Raw genomic sequence first — 18,645 nt, forward strand, 5'->3', positions numbered from 1 at the left:
CCCTTAAAAGACATTCACTTGAAAGACGAGAAAATGCAGCAATAGTACTGTTTCTCCATCTTGAGACGCTGTAGCCAGCATACACTCCCTCAAAATAGTCTGAATTAATCTAAGATTACTCAAGAAATCTGTCATTCATTTTGAAGTTTTTGCAGAGGAGATCTTAGTCGCACAATTTGATATTAACTAAGATGTTTGGTGTGGTATTTCCCAAGTGAAAAAAATGTGCATGAAAATGAGTTGTCTATCTCTGAATGACAACAAACACTTAATTGAAGAATCAATACTGTTGACCAATGAAGGGGTGTAGACTTCGGCATGTCTCGAGCAAAAAATGTGCGTACACGAATAGCCTTTCGGAAGACCAAAACTTCACAAAATGTCATAATATATGCACAAACTGATCAGAACTGTTTCGGATGAGAAGCATGCGGATGCCTTAAAGCTCCAATACTGTAGCAGCCTACAAATCACCCATAAGGTGCAGGAGAGAGGATTTTGGTCATTAGGTATGGAAAGGAAAGTCATGAGCATGGATTTGAGATATACACTTACCTTTCTGGAGGGACCACACCTCTGTGCTTGATATCAGTTTTGCACTGCTGCAGTGGGTATACAGGGTCATTTGTTTTGTAATTTAAGTCTGATCTGGTGGCTCTCAGGAGACGGGAATGAGATTGCAAACATTACAAGCTCCCCAGCTGTGCTTTGGGAGATTCAGGGCCGACACGGGGTGCATTTCAAATGCCTTTGTGTTCTTCCTCAGCTCCCATGATTTTTTTTTACCTCAACCTACAAACAGACAGATCTTAAAGGAAACTATGACAGTTCTTACTTAACAATTTCTACCACAATGTTACCTGTGATTAGAAAACTGGACAGACATGAAAGTGCTCTTTGATTGTGTTTTTTTAAGGAGCAACAAAATCACAGGAAACATTCAACAAATACATACATTAGATTTCAGAGTGTATTAAACTATAGTTTTATAGAGACACTACACCTGTGCAGCCACATGCAGTATCTCAGAGCAGTGAAGACTCACTGAGGATTTAGCAAGTTACAGTGCATTAGAATGGATGAGATTGGGGGAACCACAGTGATGGGTAGGTGAGGTGACAGAGGTGCTCCCAGGTGGTATGACACGGGTGAAGAAACGGGCCAGATTATACAATCACCAGTGACAGCAGAGTCCCAGTGGGGAGCCAGCTCTGACAGGGATAGTGACCTACTGTAAACTCCAAAAACACACCACCATCTTCTTGGCCAAGACCTGCCACACACACGCACGCACAGACACACATGCCCCCCCACAGGAACGCACACTCTTACTCTCACACACAAACGCACCCACACAAATATATACACGCACACACACGCACCGCTCACATTGCTTGTGTGAAACTGCAGTGTGGAATGCATGACTGATCTGGCAGAAAGTCTCCTCTGCAGGGAAACAGTGGTTATAAATAAAACCGAGGAGAGGAGGCTTTGGAAGCTTTTATTGCACACTCCTCACAGAGAGAGGACGGGAAGGAGGCTTCATAAAAAGGGTCTTGCGTATACTTACATAACACTCAAGGTCCCTGTCACCATCTCAAGAACAACATTTTAAAAGGGGAGGATTAGCCTCGACGAAGGTCCCAACACATCAGTGAAACACCCATAGTAACAAGCCCCCGTTGGATCTGTATGTTATCACCAGTTGGGTCAAATAATAAGAAAGCATTTTACAGCAAATTGGCTGATTATGAACAGACTGAGTCAGAGAAAGAGGGCCCTGCAAAGAAAAGTAGTGTGTTCTGGCACACAGTATAGTGGAAGGTGATTGGATAATAGGGGCCAAGAGAACAGATGGGACAGGAACACAGAGAATAACAGAGCAGAGCAGAGCTGGACCAAACAGCTGAGGGTGCTTCCTCTGAATATGCATCCCCTCTTACCTTCACTCCCTGGCCCTGCTCCCTGCTCCCTGCTCCCTACTCCAAGCAGTTTTGAGTCTCTCTGACTGAATATGTCTGATAGAAATAGAAACACATTGGGTCCTGTGCCCTATTTGCTTTTGCATGAAAATATGTCCAGAGCTCAGCATGCCTTCTGAACAGAGATTTCACACAAGAATAGGCTGGCTCCGTTCCAGCAGAATTACTGTCTCTACCGCTCATTATATTCTTCATACCGGAGGTTCGCCTTTTGCTCCTCCCCTTTCTCCTCCCCCTCTGGATTAATTATGCAGCTTAATGCAGCACTCGGAGTCCCGGCTGCAGCTTGCTGGCTCACCCCCACCCCCATTCTCCCCTACACACTGCAACTACATTATACTACATCCTCTCGTCTCTCCCTTTCTATCTCACACTCTGTCACTCTCTTGCTTTATCACACACACTCTCACTCCGTTTGCCTCTGTCTCTATCTCGCTCTCTCTCTTTTTTCTTTCCTTGCGTCGTGACCAAGGCTGGGACATTCTTCGGTGCAAGAATGCCAACACACACTCACTGATGACACACAACACACACTCACTGATGACACACAACACACACATCACAGTGCTTTGCTCTAAGCGCCATTGTGCGGGTAGCAAGACATGCCATGTAAGACTCATGCTAAGATTGATGCTATCTCGATCACTCATTTGTCAGGCTATGAGAAAATTTCTGATACTGTCATCATGGCATTTATCATATCATCATGTTATGTGTTGTCATAGACATGTGAATTTATTGTAGCGGATGCTCTAAAAACCATGGTTTGGCAACTAGCGCCATGCAGCCCTTTTGTTCGGATGGCGGATCAATTTACAACGTCTAAACATTTTCAAAATGTTGGTTAGGGCCCCAAAAGGGCTCTGACTATATGTATGGATGTGGGTACGCAGACCCGCGAGCCACTGCGCCCCCATGATGAGTTCAGAGCCACCCCCATCAAATTTGTGCATCCCTGCTCTAAACACACAAAGATTGGAAAAGCAGCAATTACACACATGGTTAGCCCAAACATAATTGGACCAAGAGAACCCTCTATTCTAATTCTTTGCTGTTCAATGTATTTGTGGACTGACTGGGGAGAGTCCACTCTATTAAAAGAAAGGCCTTTGATATACAGGGGATGAAACAAGTGTTATACAAACTACACTACTTCACCAAGTTAAATCATTCATTTCCAGCACAGGGTAGACTTTTCCAGAAACAAATGTCCAACCTAGGATGTGTTCAGCCCTGCTTGTTTGCTCTTTAAAATGAACACTGAGTGTACAAAATATTAGGAACACCTTCTCTTTCCATGACATAGACTGACCAGGTGAATCCAGGTGAAAGCTATGATCCCTTATTGATGTTACTTGTTAAATACACTTCAAACAGTGTAGATGAAGGGGAGAAGACAGGTTAAAGAAGGATTTTTAAGCCTTGAGACAAATGAGACGTGGATTGTGTATGTGTGCCATTCAGACAGTGAACGGGCAAGACAAAATATTTAATCGCCTTTGAACGGGATATGGTAGTAGGTGCCAGGCGCACCGGTTTGAGTGTGTCAAGAACTGCAACACGGCTGGATTTTCATGCTCAACAGTTTCCCGCGTGTATCAAGTATGGTCCACCACCCAAAGGACATCAGTCAACTTGACACAACTGTGGGAAGCATTGGAGCCAACATGGGCCAGTATCCCTGTGGAACACTTGACACCTTGCAGTGTCTATGCCATGACGAATTGAGTCTGTTCTGAGGCCAAAAGGGGGTGCAACTCAATATTAGGAAGGTGTTCCTAATGATTTGTACACTCAGTGTGAATCTGAGGTAACAGGTAAACAATCGGCTGAAATGAGAAGTTTAGCATGGTGTGCTGTGGGGAAACAAACTTCAGAGTCCAAACACTCACCCAGCTGGGCATAGCAGACTCAAGCCCGCTTCAAATAGAGGAACACTGATTGAACATCAAACCCCTCAGGGGAACTAATACATCTAAACAACACCAAATACACAGTCAGTCAGTTACTTCAGCATTAGATCAACATGATAGTAACTAAGATCAAATACAGCAGATAAGCCTCTCATGCCTCAGCCACTGCCCCAAAGGCAGAAACATAACTGTTTGAGGAAGCAGAAATAACTTGGATCTTCAATTTCCTAGATTAGCACTGTCCTGTATCTCAACCGTGTGTCTAGTAGTTTTCTGGACAAGGCATCCCATAGTTAGGCTTAGCCTGTTTGATTCAAAATGCATTAGTGTCTAGAATGGAAAGCTGACCACTGGGCTCGGTGTAAACAGAACTAAAGAGCCAAATGAACAAAGCACATCAACAACACATCAGACTGCTATGAGACAAACACAAATGATTTCTGGTCATGTGTTTGCCTTTCCATTGTTGTCATTTCAACATGTCCCATAAGGGAGCTGGCTTTATTTGCCAGGACATTAGGCTAGCCTACCCAGGGACAAAAGCATGTGATGTGTGCAAATGCTCCTAATGGGAGAAACATGGAGGTGGGGGAAAGATTATGTACCATACAGCAGTACTGGGCTTATTGGCCACATTTGGCATGGTCTGATATGGTTACAGTATGCTTGTACAGTGAAATAAATTACAATCCCATGACTACCAGGTCAAATTGGGCAGAACTGAATGTGCAGTATTTCTAGGTTTATATAATCCAGGAAAGCCTTAACATGAGATGAATTGCCCTGTATTGTCCATTCAACTCTTTGCTCTGAACATTCTATAGCACACTTCAAGTACCCCAGAATCAGCATAACAGAAAGACATATCAGGTCAAGTGGAAAGAACAATTGTGTTCCTGCTTTTTTGGTTGCTGTGCTGTTCGTCAGCAGGCAGGCAGCCCTCTATGTCACTCTGCTGCAGGGGTCTTTTCAGTGCATGGAACCGGATGGCAAGAACACAGCGGGGGCTGGGCACTGCAATGTGCTGCAGTGCTCCAAGCTTTGTACCGCACACCCACTCGCTCTCTCTCTCCCTCATATACTTCCGCTCCGCTCTTTCCTCTCATCATCTGTCTCCCTTATTCTCCATCTTTTTTCACTTTCCTTTCACGTCCCCTTCCTCTCCCATCTTTTTTCTTTTCATCCTAATAATCCCCTCTATTTCTGTCTTTCCTCCATCACTCACTTTCTATCCTCATGCTCACTTTGAGCACACATTTCCCCGGGGTGTGTGATGAGGTGCTCTGGTCTTGGTTGCTAGCAATGCACAACTATACTGTTCTCTCCTCTCCTCCCGCACACAACTGTATTTTTCAGGGTGACACTTCATCAAGGAGAGAATGTTCACCTTAATCATTTGATATGTCCTCTATTTTCCTCTACTGTCTCCTGTATTCTTTCTCAGTGGTAGCAATACATAAGGGCTGGATAACTTCTATGAATATTCATTGTGCCCTTCTGCATATCATTTTATCCATTCAAAGCATTATATTTTCTCATTATAAAGCTCTGGCTCCATTTCAGTCCATTCAGTTTGTCTCTGTAGTTGTTTTAATGTAATGTAGTTTGGTTTGGTGGAATGCTCACAGTGCAGAATTGGCTGACATGCGGAGCTAAGCACTATGCTAACTGTGGTGTCAGGGTGACAGCAGTGTTGGCTCCGCTATATCGCCTTCGCCATCAGTAACAGGGGCGCACTAAACACCACGTGTCACATAATCTGGGACATGGGGTGTCACACCGAGAGGATGAGCAATGACAAGACTCCTGACACTTCTACTGATCTGCCTCTTCCTGAGGTGCTATTCACTCAATGGGTACAATGGATTGTATACCTGCAGAGGTGAACCTAATGATCTATTAACCCAAAAGTCCAAAGCTTCTAAAAGAATGAACACATAATGTCTCAATTCAAAACAATGGAATTAAAATGTTTTAAATGATACTTATTTCTCATTACCTTCAATGACCTGATGGTAACGAAAACATTAAAATCTCATTTGTTACAGTGCATTCGGAAAGTATTCAGACCCCTTCCCTTTCTCCGCATTTTGTTACGTTACAGCATTATTCTAAAATGGATTCCCCCAAAAAATTCTGTCATCAATCAACATAATGACGGAAGCGAAAACAGCTTTAGACATTTTTGTAAATGCATTAAAAATAAAAAACAGAAACACATTATTACATTAGTATTCAGACCCTTTGCAATGAGACTTGAAATTCAGCTCAGATGCATCCTGTTTCCATTGATCATCTTTGAGATGTTTCTACAACTTGATTGGAGTCCATCTGTGGTAAATTCAATTGATTGGACATGATATGTCTATATAAGGTCCCACAGTTGACAGTGCATGTCAGAGCAAAAACTAAGCCATGAGGTCGAAGGAATTGTCCGTAGAGCTCCGAGACAGGATTGTGTCGAGGCACAGCTCTGGGGAAGACAACGCAGGGGTGGCTTCGGGGACAAGTCTCTGAATGTCCTTGAGTGATCCAGCCAGAGCATGGACTTGAACCCAAACGAACATCTCTAGAGAGACCTGAAAAAAGCTGTGCAGGTACCATTCCCCATCCAACCTGACAGAGCTTGAGAGGATCTGCAGAGAAGAATGGGAGAAACTCCCCAAATACAGGTGTGCCAAGCTTGTAGCGTCATACCTAAGGAGACTCAAGGCTGTAATCACTGCCAAAAGGTGCTTCAACAAAGTACTGAGTAAAGGGTCAGAATACTTATGTAAATGTGATATTTCTGTTTAAATGTTTTCATAGATGTGCAAACATTTCCATTATGGGGTATTGTGTGAAGATGGATGAAATTGTTTTTTCCCCCATCAATTTCAGAAAAAGGCTGTAACGTAGCAAAATATGGAAAAAGTCAAGGGGTCTGAATACTTTCCGAATGCATTGTATATCACAGGACATGTCTGATATTTCATGACCTTATTCATGATCTGTCTCTTTCATAGGAGTGATTGGATAGTAAAGTGCGATACTATTTCATTCAACAGTCAGGTTCCATCCTTCAGCTGCTGTGATTCGTCCTCTGGCTGAAGACCACACTGATTCCAGTCCTTCCACTAGCTGTTCTATCCTGATTACAATACTCAAATGATTTTAGCCAACAGCGAGATATCCACTGTTTCAAATCCCGCTATGCTAATTCAAGATAAGTACTTTTTGGGCTCCTTCAGACTTCAGTGGTTCTCAACTTCTCACAATTTCAGTCTTATAGAGGACAGCAGCTAATACTTGGACACAGTGAGGGGTGTCACTGCAGCGTTGCTATTAGCAGCTGGGTTCTCTCAGCAGTGCTATCTCAGTGTCTTCCTCGGCGTGATGTCTCTACCCTGCTGGGAGTCTCTCAAACTCATCCCCAGGATAATGTAAAGAGGAACAGTCTTCCATAATTCCATGGATGTCAATGGTTATTAAAGTGGTGTTCATTAATCATTTACCTCATCTGAAAAATATACATTAGTTCATAAATTACTCATTTTCCAGAATGCAAAAATCTAAGCCTATTATGAATAATTTGGTCATTTTTGAAAAATTTATGTTAAACTCACTGAGTCTAGGCTACGCAGTGGTAGGCCTACTCCAGAATCAGCATGGTTTCCATTTGAATATGATTGTTCTGACTATGTTTTAATGTGTGATTCATTGTGGCCACTTGCAAGCACAGGAACGGATGTGATAGTTGCTGAAGTCGCTCACAGAATTGGGGAAGTACTACTCATCGTCTATCACTGTGGTACTAGATGGCAGTGCTACAGTGTGTGTGGTGTAGTGTAAAACAAAACGTTGGTTTGAAATATTGAGGATGGGACACACTAAAATAGCTTTGCAGTCTCTCAGAGAAAGAGCCACCATGCTCACAAAAGGCAGAGAGACATGAATAATAAAGTGTGCTTCTCTCTTTCTGGTCCACAACTGCCACGGTATAGTGGATATGCTCACAAAGCTGCTATCGTGTCTCTGGGAGATTGGGTCAGACTACGACAGAGCAAGGATCTAAGGGTCAGCAGCTCTGGTCAGGAGAGGATGGGTCCCCAACCCTCCCTAGCTTTCCTCCTGTCCTGCCTACTGAGTGGGAGTATCCTTTTCAATGACAGAAAGAGGACATGGTCTGTAAATCCTTTACAAACACAGATTCTTCACACTACTCTCCCAAACGAATACTGAACCTGGTTTCCAGACTGAGTAAATAGCCTACAACTGTGGAGAGCAGTATTTCCCCTAAAAATAAACAGAAAATCATTAAAAGATCATCTTCACTCATTTTACAGTACTATCTTATTCACGTCGCAAATCTTTTAGATAGGCTACAGATGAAAGAAACAGCGCCTACTGCTGGCCGCTGTAGATTAGTCAAACAGAAAAATGTCAAGGTCATAATCACATCAAATGACATCACGATGAGCAAAATAGACAAGTGTAAATACATCTCAAATAAGTCGCAAGAAAATATATTTTTATATTGAAAATACCCCATCTGTCTGTTAGATTGCGTTATCTGTCCAGTAGCCCTTCATAAAATCTTTGCCCTTAGCCTTCACTTTCCTCTGCGGTTCCTACTGTGTGACCACTGAGGGGTGAGAGAAAAACTCTCCTCTTTCCATGGAAGGAGATTCCTCCAGCCCTGCATACCCTCTCTGTGAGATAGTTCACTGGGGCTGCAGGCACAGACTGAGCCCTAGTGAACTATCAAGTTCTCTACACACCATTTCTAATTAAGACAGATCAATCTCTACACACCATTCCTAATGCATGTGTTATCTAAGCAACCCAAATGCATGCATCATATTACATTATATATCCTTATTCACATACAGCTGCACACAAAATGAGAGTCCACACATACGAGTGCGCACATCGACCCCTTTTGGGATTATCATTATGCAGTACATTTGTTTCACCGTGAAATGATGCACCTGTCCACCTGACCTCTCATTTGAACCATCAACGTCAAACTTCAAAAACTTTTTTTTAATGCCTCGTCCCAGGAAACTTCAAGTTTGCTCTGAATTCACAAAAACTGCATGGTTATGTTAAGTCCCCCTGTCCCATGTCAGCAAGATGCTGGGGTCTGGGGAAGCTCCACTATCTATGGACTGAAATGGGATACTGCTGCACTTGACAACCGTGTGCACGGAGAGTAACTTGGCTTGGAGTATCAGAGTCCCGCTCAAGCCCTCTCTCTCCTTCCCTGTCAAGTCTCAATTATGTAAACATTTAAAAATAAAAAAATCTCTAAATGAATGATCAATTAATTAGCTCCAATATGGTATTATAATTATATCAGGAAAAAAAAGAACTTCAAAAGCATCCCACCAGCAGATGTGAAAAGCAGTTTACCTTGTGTGCTGGGTCTCTTCCTCCTCAGGGCAAACGTCTCTGGCAGCTTCAGGGCACTGAGATAGATAGAAAAAAAGAGAATGAATATTCCTTCAAGAATTACTTTATCTTATTTCCAGTGTTAGAATAATGGACTAGTGCATAGTTCTAGAACACTGTGGACTCTTGCCTCACATCCACACACACCCTAATGGATTACTACAGTAAATTAATACAAATCAGCTCCGGGGAGGGATAAAAACTACACACACACAGCAGTTTTTTCTTCACTCGTTCTGCTGTTTTTTTTTTATGCTGTATCAGCCGGTATCGCCACCTCATTGGCTGAGCTGCTCTTCAATAACATAAGCGATGTGCTTTAATTGGGAGGGGGCAGTTTCACGGTGCATCAGGACCCCTCCCCCAAGCTCTTCTTTTCTCTAAAGTGGACAAGAGTGCCGAGCTCTACAGATTCATACACAGAGCGTAAAAAAGAAGGGAAGGGAAGATGGACATGAGAGAAACAGAGTGAGTGTTAGGAGGGAGAACTAAGGAAAGTAGCAAATCAGTGAGCTGCTATAGGACAAACACAGGCAAGCCGAGCTAGGATTCAGTGTATTTCCATGGTTAGGATTTTTGAGACACAAGCAAAGACGACCATTGCATTTCTGCAGTGTGTGATGGACCTATGCAGTACAGTGATGTTCAGGCCAGATAAAAGGGAGACTTCCCAGGGCTCGATGCAGAGTACAGTCTAATCGCTGTGTTAGGGGGATGGGAGGAGGGGTTCAAATGCAGTGATGCCCGAAAGACATCCAGCCAGGAATAGAGGAATCAAGGTAGCCGCAGTGTACCCAGTGACAAATGCATTTCCCTCATGAATTATTGAAGGTGCCCCAGAAGGCATGGGGAGTAGGTGGGGGCAAAGCCAGGCAGTAGACTACTGCTCTGTCTTTTCACTAGAAGACCTGTCAGACTGTACACGGTCTAGCTAACTATTGTACGCTCGCGTTATCATAAACATATTTTGGTTTATAGTCATTGTAAATGGCAAAATATGCTATTCCTTTCAAGTAATGTAACTACAGGCAATCCAGCGAAATGATGGCTGGTTGTGTGTGCATTCGACTCAAGTTTCATGTTGTAGAGGAGGGCTTGATGTACTGGAGGGCTTAAACATAAAATGGTTCTGTGGGTTTGACTTTGTGGTGTCAGATTCCCTACACCCTTCCCCCACCCTCACTTACATCTGGCGCCGGCATCATCTTTCAGCTGCTTTTACAGTACGGTACACTAAAGATCAACATTACATCATACAATACCGTGGCCATATCTTCCGCAGCTGCAACCCGCTATGTCTTTTGTGATGGTCATAGCATTAGAATCACATTAAAAGGTAGCGTTCAGAGTCCGCAGCTTCAAGCTTGTGACTCATGAGCAAAGCCTGATGCACAGCCCCAGTCAGTAGATGAAGAGATGGGTATTAGGAATGACTAAATGTATTTGTTCAGATCATCTGTCCTCCTGTATGGTATGACGGGTGATATTGATACATTTAGTCATAAGGTGAACGTGATCGATAGATGATGTAACACCATTTACACTGGACAGTCAATCTAAACATATATACAAATTATAAGAACCACAGGTTCAGCTAAATGTATGCAACACATTTTATTTTATTACTGCAAAATAACAATCTAGTTTTCATAAGTCATGCTCATGTAAAGTACTTGTACATTACAGGGTATTTACAGCATATGACAAATCTGTATAGATCACACCACAGAAGCCATGTGGAGAAAACTATAATTGGTGCCCCCATCTGGTGGAGAATAGCTCTACTAAAGGATCATAATTAACATGAAAATATGCACTTGTAATTTCAGAGAACCATCACACACAGGGGTAAAATAAAGATTAGGCAAAGGATAAGGATTCTTAAAGTAAAGTGCGACATTTTGTGATTTCATTTATTAACTTTTGAAAGTAAACATTTCAGCAAACTTTGCACAGGTGCATATCCATCCGTATGCTGAGTAAACTTGGCAATTAAAAATACACGCTGTGTCAATCAACACAATATGGTCTGAGTTTTATTTCACACAAAACCCATTGTCATAAGATTCCTATTCTCGCTATACACCAAGTCACTTGGCTCTGTCATAACCTCACATGGTCTCCCTATCATTGCTATGCAGACGACACACAATTAATCTTCTCCTTTCCTCCTTCTGATGACCAGGTGGTGAATCGCATCTCTGCATGTCTGGCAGACATATCAGTGTGGATGACGGATCACCACCTCAAGCTGAACCTCGGCAAGACGGAGCTGCTCTTCCTCCCGGGGAAGGACTGCCCGTTCCATGATCTCGCCATCACGGTTGACAACTCCATTGTGTCCTCCTCCCAGAGCGCTAAGAACCTTGGCGTGATCCTGGACAACACCCTGTCGTTCTCAACTAACATCAAGGCGGTAGCCCGTTCCTGTAGGTTCATGCTCTACAACATCCGCAGAGTACGACCCTGCCTCACACAGGAAGCGGCGCAGGTCCTAATCCAGGCACTTGTCATCTCCCGTCTGGATTACTGCAACTCGCTGTTGGCTGGGCTCCCTGCCTGTGCCATTAAACCCCTACAACTCATCCAGAACGCCGCAGCCCGTCTGGTGTTCAACCTTCCCAAGTTCTCTCACGTCACCCCGCTCCTCCGCTCTCTCCACTGGCTTCCAGTTGAAGCTCGCATCCGCTACAAGACCATGGTGCTTGCCTACGGAGCTGTGAGGGGAACGGCACCTCAGTACCTCCAGGCTCTGATCAGTCCCTACACCCAAACAAGGGCACTGCGTTCATCCACCTCTGGCCTGCTCGCCTCCCTACCACTGAGGAAGTACAGTTCCCGCTCAGCCCAGTCAAAACTGTTCGCTGCTCTGGCTCCCCAATGGTGGAAAACACTCCCTCACGACGCCAGGACAGCGGAGTCAATCACCACCTTCCGGAGACACCTGAAACCCCACCTCTTTAAGGAATACCTAGGATAGGATAAAGTAATTCCCCCCCCCTTAAAAGATTTTGATGCACTATTGTAAAGTGGCTGTTCCACTGGATGTCATAAGGTGAATGCACCAATTTGTAAGTCGCTCTGGATAAGAGCGTCTGCTAAATGACTTAAATGTAATGTAAATGTAATAAGAGTTGAAAAACACAGGCTTGGAGCCTATGACAAAAGGTGATAGAGAATATAACCATAACAAATGTCCCTGAAACATGATTTACTTTGCTTTACAGAAAACATCAATGGAAACTTTGTTTCCCTGTGGGTTTTACAGGGAGAGTATACACAGTGACTTATATCTGTGGGCTAGAATACCTGCTTAAGCATCTCCTCCACTTTATCCCAACTCAGTCGATCAAGGCCACAGCCGATGCTGTAGAATAGAAGGATAGGAAAAATGGAAGCCGAGTCAGCATACCAACAATATGCAAATTAATTAAATGTCAACATAATTGTGATTTATTTGTGTAGAATGTATTTATACAAACCGAGGCATTGATATTCCAGTTACTCCATTTTGTAAGCAATGAGACTTCATGTCCTCGAGGCTCTGCCGTAGGTTGTCATTGATAGGTTTGTGGCTGTATTTTTCTTTTGTAATCTGTAAGAGAGACACCACAAAAGATCACAAAATAAAAAGGCTTTATACGTTTCAGTTGGTTGGTATATAGCGCTAAGCATTTTACTAGGTAGTACACAAAACGCTTGTTTCTTTTCAGTACAGCACATTGCCCTGGCACCTTCTCTGAAGAAAAAAAAACAGTAGACAGTGATCTTGATCAATGACATTGGCTTATGATATATACTATGCCTTCTATCTGTAGTGCGAACTTTGAAGTGAAAATGGCACATCACAACAGACTTCCATAGCATGCAGAGTGCATAATAACAAACATGAATACACAGGACTCACTCTGTTTCTTCAGCTCATCTACTCCACTAAATTGTTTCTTGAATTTGACAGCGATGCCAGGCCAGGACCTCATCTTCACGACAGGAGAACAGGTCCCCCTTCACATGACGCAGCCTCCAGCCGCCTTCTGCAATGTGGCCAAGAGAGGGTAGCATTACACCACAGGACCAGACATCAAGTATATAGATAGCTATACCAAAGCGTTTTCTAAACTCGGTCCTTTACATTTGCTCCAGGTAAGTAGTTAGCTTGCTAAGTAGGACTATAACACAATAATATGGCCATTGTTTAAATGCCATTCAATATGGCGGCATTACCTACCAGCTAAATATGGTGATTTCTAACTAGATTCCGACCATACGCTTGCTTACAGCTGCACTGACAGGATTCCTGTTTAGACGACAACGCAGAGCCAGCACGATGGAAAAACATACCTCACTCCAGGGAAGACAAATGTGTTGTACTCCGAGTTGTCCCAACTGCTATACAAGTAAGATTGAACGACTTCTAAAACACTAGAAGTCGTTCAATCTTCTTGGTGTAACAGTTGGGATAATAGGCCAATTCAGAGTACAATGCATTTCTCATTCCTGGATTGAGGTACATTTTCCGAGCCATTTCTCGCGCTGGCTCTGTGGTTTCAATCTAAACAAGAAGCCGGTCAGACCCAGTGCCGCTGTGGAAAGCGTAGGCTCGAAATCTATTCTGGCTAATTTAGGTGTTTTTATGATGGCCACTTACCTTATATTTGTTAATAGAGCTCACTGGCTCTTCAGATACAGTTGACATTACACGACAGGTAAACTGTAATCAACCAGGTAGAGGGAGGGATAGGCAATTGTTGTTTAAATTAAAGTACATTTGATTATTTGAACCTGCAGTATTAGCTAGCACTACAACAAGCACATTTGGCTGACTATTGTATAAGGCTAGCTTTGATGTATTTTTCTTAATTTAGCAATTTACTGAGCTAGCGTCAAAGTCGTTCGGTTTCTCTTTCAATTTAACCAAGATGTGGACATTATCAGCTAACAATCGACTTCCTCTTTGTGTCACAGATGGGAATTTGTCCCAGTATATCCAAGGCGAAACTGCTTAAACCAATCCAATCATTTCATATCAAAGGTAGGAGGAGCTAGAGGTCCATTATGCTCGTGCTCCAGTACCTCCACTATCAATATTTATTTTTATTTTAACTAGGCAAGTCAGTTAAGAACAAATTCTTATTTTTTGAAAGAGCCATTATATGAATAGTGCATTTAGTCAGGGGCCAGGGCTATATAATAGGCTTACATACCATACAATAGGTCAACATGGGTGTTTATTTAATCAGTAATGCCAGAGGATTGTGGTATATGGCCAATATACCATGGCTAAGTGCTGTTCTTATGCGCAATGCAGTGCCTGGATACAGCCCTTAGCTGTGGTATATTTGCCAAACACTGCAAACCCCCAAAGGTTACCTTATTGCTATTATAAACTGGTTACTAATGTAAGTAGAGAAGTAAAAATAAATGTTTCGTCATAACAATGGTTTATGGTATGATATACCACAGCTGTCAGCCAATCAGCATTCAAATCTCGAATCACCCAGTTTATAATTAGCCCTTGATCATCACTCCGTTACATTACATTAGGCCTACACATAAGTCGTTGGATGAAGGCGTCTTCAGTATAGCCGCAACACTCGGTCTGAACATTAACACGCATCACTTGTGGTATGGTTTTGGAAGCATAAGGACCATATCTTTCATATTAGCGAGAAATAATCATTTAAAAGTTAAATTGATACACATCTTTAATTATAAGGTTAGGGTTCCCATACAGCCATATTTCCATGTTACAGTGCTTGTTTATGGAAAACCGATAGAAGACAGTGCCAATTAGCTGTCTGCATCTCTGAACACCTATGTGGAGAGCCCACAAACGTGTTGTCACTGAAATATTGTTGGCTGTAACTGTTAAAACAGTTTACAGTAAGTGCATGTGTATTTTGCATTTGTTTAATTATTTTAATGTGATATGAAAGTAGAGGGTTTCTAGAACCGTACCGCAATTGAGAATCGATTCACTTTTAGATGGTGCATTTGGCTGTTTTGGCTTCCAGAGCCAATTCACCCTTTAAACAGAACATGCAAGGTCCTTGGACGAAGGAGTAACGTTACACTTCTTTTAGTTCAATATTGAGCTCAGTGTTTATTATGCAACTTCATACACATTTACTGTTCAATGAATATGGATTTTAAGTTCACACACAAAAAGAGAGGTGGTGCCCTAAAGTTCTAAAAATGCAAAAATGGTGCCAGAAATGTAATAAGACTGCTACCGGTGTACTATATTGTCAGCTCTATTAAAACCTCATCAAGTATAAGCCCCCAAATCGGATGGATGCTTTTGTTTACCATCAAAACATAATTGCAAAATAAACTCTACGATCTGCCTCTGCATGATGTCTTTCAATCATAATGAGATGGAGAGAACTGATCCCTTTCACTGTAGCCTGCACGTACAAAATGCAATCATGAATAGTGGAACACACACAACCATCAGGGCAAACAGAAACACATTGATATGTACACATTAGGGATTTAAAAAGAGAATGGTGTGTTTGCTATTTATGGGGAGAGAAGGAGAGTTATTAGAGCAGTGATTTCCTCCTCTGGACAAGAGTCCACAGTCTACGTGGGCATGGTGGTAGTGTCTGCCGGCACAGGACAGCTGAAGCTGCTGGTAGATGGATTCAACTTTTGATTGAAAGTAGTCCAGAAACTTATTGCAGAGGTCCAGCTTCAGAGCTCACTCCAGAGCTCTTACGTCGCCGTTCATTGATCCAGTCCCCAGGGTTGACGTCCATTTGCAGCATCTTCATCACCCACTTGTCTCTCCTGGCCCCGTCAATGAACTCATCCAGAGACAGCTCCCCTGACAGAGGAGAGATAGTTAGCATTACCCATTAACTAGTGAAACCAAAACACACACACCGAAGGAAAAACATTTCTCACCCATGGTCCAATTTTCTAAATACTCTGGAATGTGTTACACCCATTAATGACTTAGTCGCTTTGGATAGAAGAGCCTGCTAAATGGCATATACTGTACATGTCTGTGTGTGTTACACACAGTCATAACGGTATGGAAATCACAGTGAGAACCTGCTAAATCATTAAAAGCACAGATCAAACTGTCAGAACAGTAAGTGGGTAAAGAAAACATCCTCACCATCTCCGTTTTCATCCACCAGTTCGAATATTCTGTCAACCACTTGATCTGGGGTCAGGAGGTTACACTCTGAATCCAGTTCTCCATGACAGGCTTTCTTTAGTCGGTAGATGGACTGAGAGAAGATAACATTTTGGAATTATATCCCATATGTATACTGTACATGTCTATAGAAATACTATTTTATTTAATCATACACTAATCTTTCAACGACTGGAAAATGTTGGTTGTTACCTCTACAATCTCCAGCAGCTCAGTCTTGTCAATGCAGCCACTTCCATCTTTGTCATACATTTTAAAAGTCCACTTCAGTTTATGTTCCAACTTGCCCCTCAAGACCAGGTTAAGGGCTGCAACATACTCTAGAAAATCAATTGTGTTGTCCTGCAAAGAGGGGGACAAAATCAGAACAGATTGAAATGATACTCATCAATAAATACTGAAATGAAGAGAAAGGGTGTTCAACAGTTATCACTAGACAACATGTGGACACTGTGGCCCCCATCAGATTACTGTAATCTGTATGCTACTCACGCCATTCTTGTCGAAGGCGCGGAACATATTCTCAATATAATCCGCTGCCTCCTTGTTATTAGTAACGCCGAAGAAGCTCTTGAACTCGTGCATATAGAGTGTTCCACTTGGGCACTCCACCACAAACTTCTTATACCACTCCTGCAGCTCTGCAACATCAATTTCCTGGTCTGAGTCACTCTCCTCACTCAGTCGCTGACCCATCACGGAAATAGTAGTCAAATACTTTGAAGAGCCTCTTTAGTTGAAGGTGTTGTCTCATTTTATATTGGACTCCTTAGTTGAAGAGGTTGTCCCTCATGATTTAAAGTTGTCTGTCAGTCAGTGGTGTAGCTCTACTCTTTGGACATCCACAACAACAAATTCTTCCACCTATGTCTCCATTACCATCACAACTGCACCGTTTGAATCCATCCACTGTGTATGTACTATTACTAAAGAAAAATGCTATGTTTCCATACATAAACAAAAATAGTGCAACAGAAACAGTGAGTTAGTATTACCCCTGGTCTGCCAATGTTGCACTGAGGGTAGAAACTGGGCAAGGACTGTTGTGGATCACATGACACAAGGGATTAGGAATACATACCCACTGTCTGGATCAATTAGTTCATAGTGAGATCATGAGAAGATTTGCCTTTGTCCATCTCCTAAATATTGCTCAAGGGTCAGTATGGGGAATCCTGCCAGTCCAAGGTAAGTGAGCTGCTAGAACTACTGCAACAGACAGGTGCTGAACAAAATAATAGGAATAAAGATGTTTCAAACTGCTAACTGAACTGGTAATGTAGACTACTATTAACCTAAGGAAGAGCCGTTGACTTGACATCAGAGTAACAGTGTGACATGAGGAAATTGATCAACCTAAAGAAAAGGAAAAGGACCAGTTTCCCAGACCCAGATTAAGTTTAGTCCTGGACTAAAAGGCACTTTCAATGGAAACTATCAATTGAGATTTTTCTCCCTCCATGGCAAGGTTAAACCTGGGTCCAGGAAACTGGCCCATAATTCAGAGGGATTGGGTTAAATGCAGAAGACACATTTCAGTTGAATGCATTCAGTTGTGCAACTGATTACATATCCTCTTTCCCTTCCCTATTTTAGTCATGGTAGCCAAAATAATGGACAACTGGGAAATTGTACACATGCCCCTAAGCATGATGAGACGTGAATTACTTAATTAACTCAGGAACCACATGTGTGGAAGCACCTGCTTTCATTATACTTTGTATCTATAATTTACTCAAGCGTTTCTTTGTTTTGGCAGTTACCTGTACATTGAGTACATATACAGGCAAGACCCAGTAAATTCCCTGGTGAAATATGTAGTCCATGAGCATCATTAAGCAGATCACTTTTGTCAAGTAGGTCAAGGTTTCCCAAAGTCGGTCCTGGGGCCCCCCCTGAATGCACGTTTAGTTTTTTTGCCCTAGCACTACACACAGGATTGGGTAGGTTACTTTCTAAATGTAATCTGTTACAGTTACCTGTCCAAAATTGTAATCCGTAACATAACTTTTGGATAAACCAAACTCAGTAACGCAATCTGATAACATGCAGTTACTTTGATTACTTTCCCCTTACGAAGCATTAAAAGAAGACAAGCATGTATGTTACCAATTGAACCAGATCTATTGCAGGATAAATCAATGTTAAA

The 18,645-nt window shown here is 42.5% G+C and overlaps 2 protein-coding genes across 4 annotated transcripts in view; both read right to left on the reverse strand.

Annotated features, from left to right (window-relative positions):
* Positions 1–14,294, reverse strand: part of LOC118359846 (synaptotagmin-2-like) — an 81,001-nt gene extending 66,707 nt beyond the window's left edge. For 2 of the 3 annotated variants that reach the window (XM_035738681.2, XM_035738679.2), the window contains exons 1-5: positions 13,977–14,294; positions 13,236–13,362; positions 12,811–12,923; positions 12,638–12,695; positions 9,290–9,345 (exon numbers count right to left, since the gene is read on the reverse strand). The gene's annotated coding sequence lies outside the window, so the exon portion shown is untranslated. Of the gene's footprint in view, positions 1–9,289; positions 9,521–12,637; positions 12,696–12,810; positions 12,924–13,235; positions 13,363–13,976 lie in introns of those variants that run through there. The other variant, XM_052482214.1, reaches the window with a different exon arrangement.
* Positions 14,295–15,217: 923 nt separating this feature from the next.
* guca1b (guanylate cyclase activator 1B) lies at positions 15,218–17,528 on the reverse strand. The gene is made up of 4 exons (XM_035738683.2): positions 16,989–17,528; positions 16,689–16,838; positions 16,455–16,569; positions 15,218–16,157 (listed from the first exon to the last, which is right to left on the reverse strand). The coding sequence occupies exons 1-4, from the start codon at positions 17,190–17,192 to the stop codon at positions 16,006–16,008; spliced, it is 621 nt and encodes a 206-aa protein (XP_035594576.1). The 5' UTR covers positions 17,193–17,528; the 3' UTR covers positions 15,218–16,005.
* Between the last annotated feature and the right edge of the window lie 1,117 nt (positions 17,529–18,645).

Source organism: Oncorhynchus keta, chromosome 27 (genome assembly GCF_023373465.1).
Source record: "Oncorhynchus keta strain PuntledgeMale-10-30-2019 chromosome 27, Oket_V2, whole genome shotgun sequence".
Taxonomy (NCBI): Eukaryota; Metazoa; Chordata; class Actinopteri; order Salmoniformes; family Salmonidae; genus Oncorhynchus; species Oncorhynchus keta.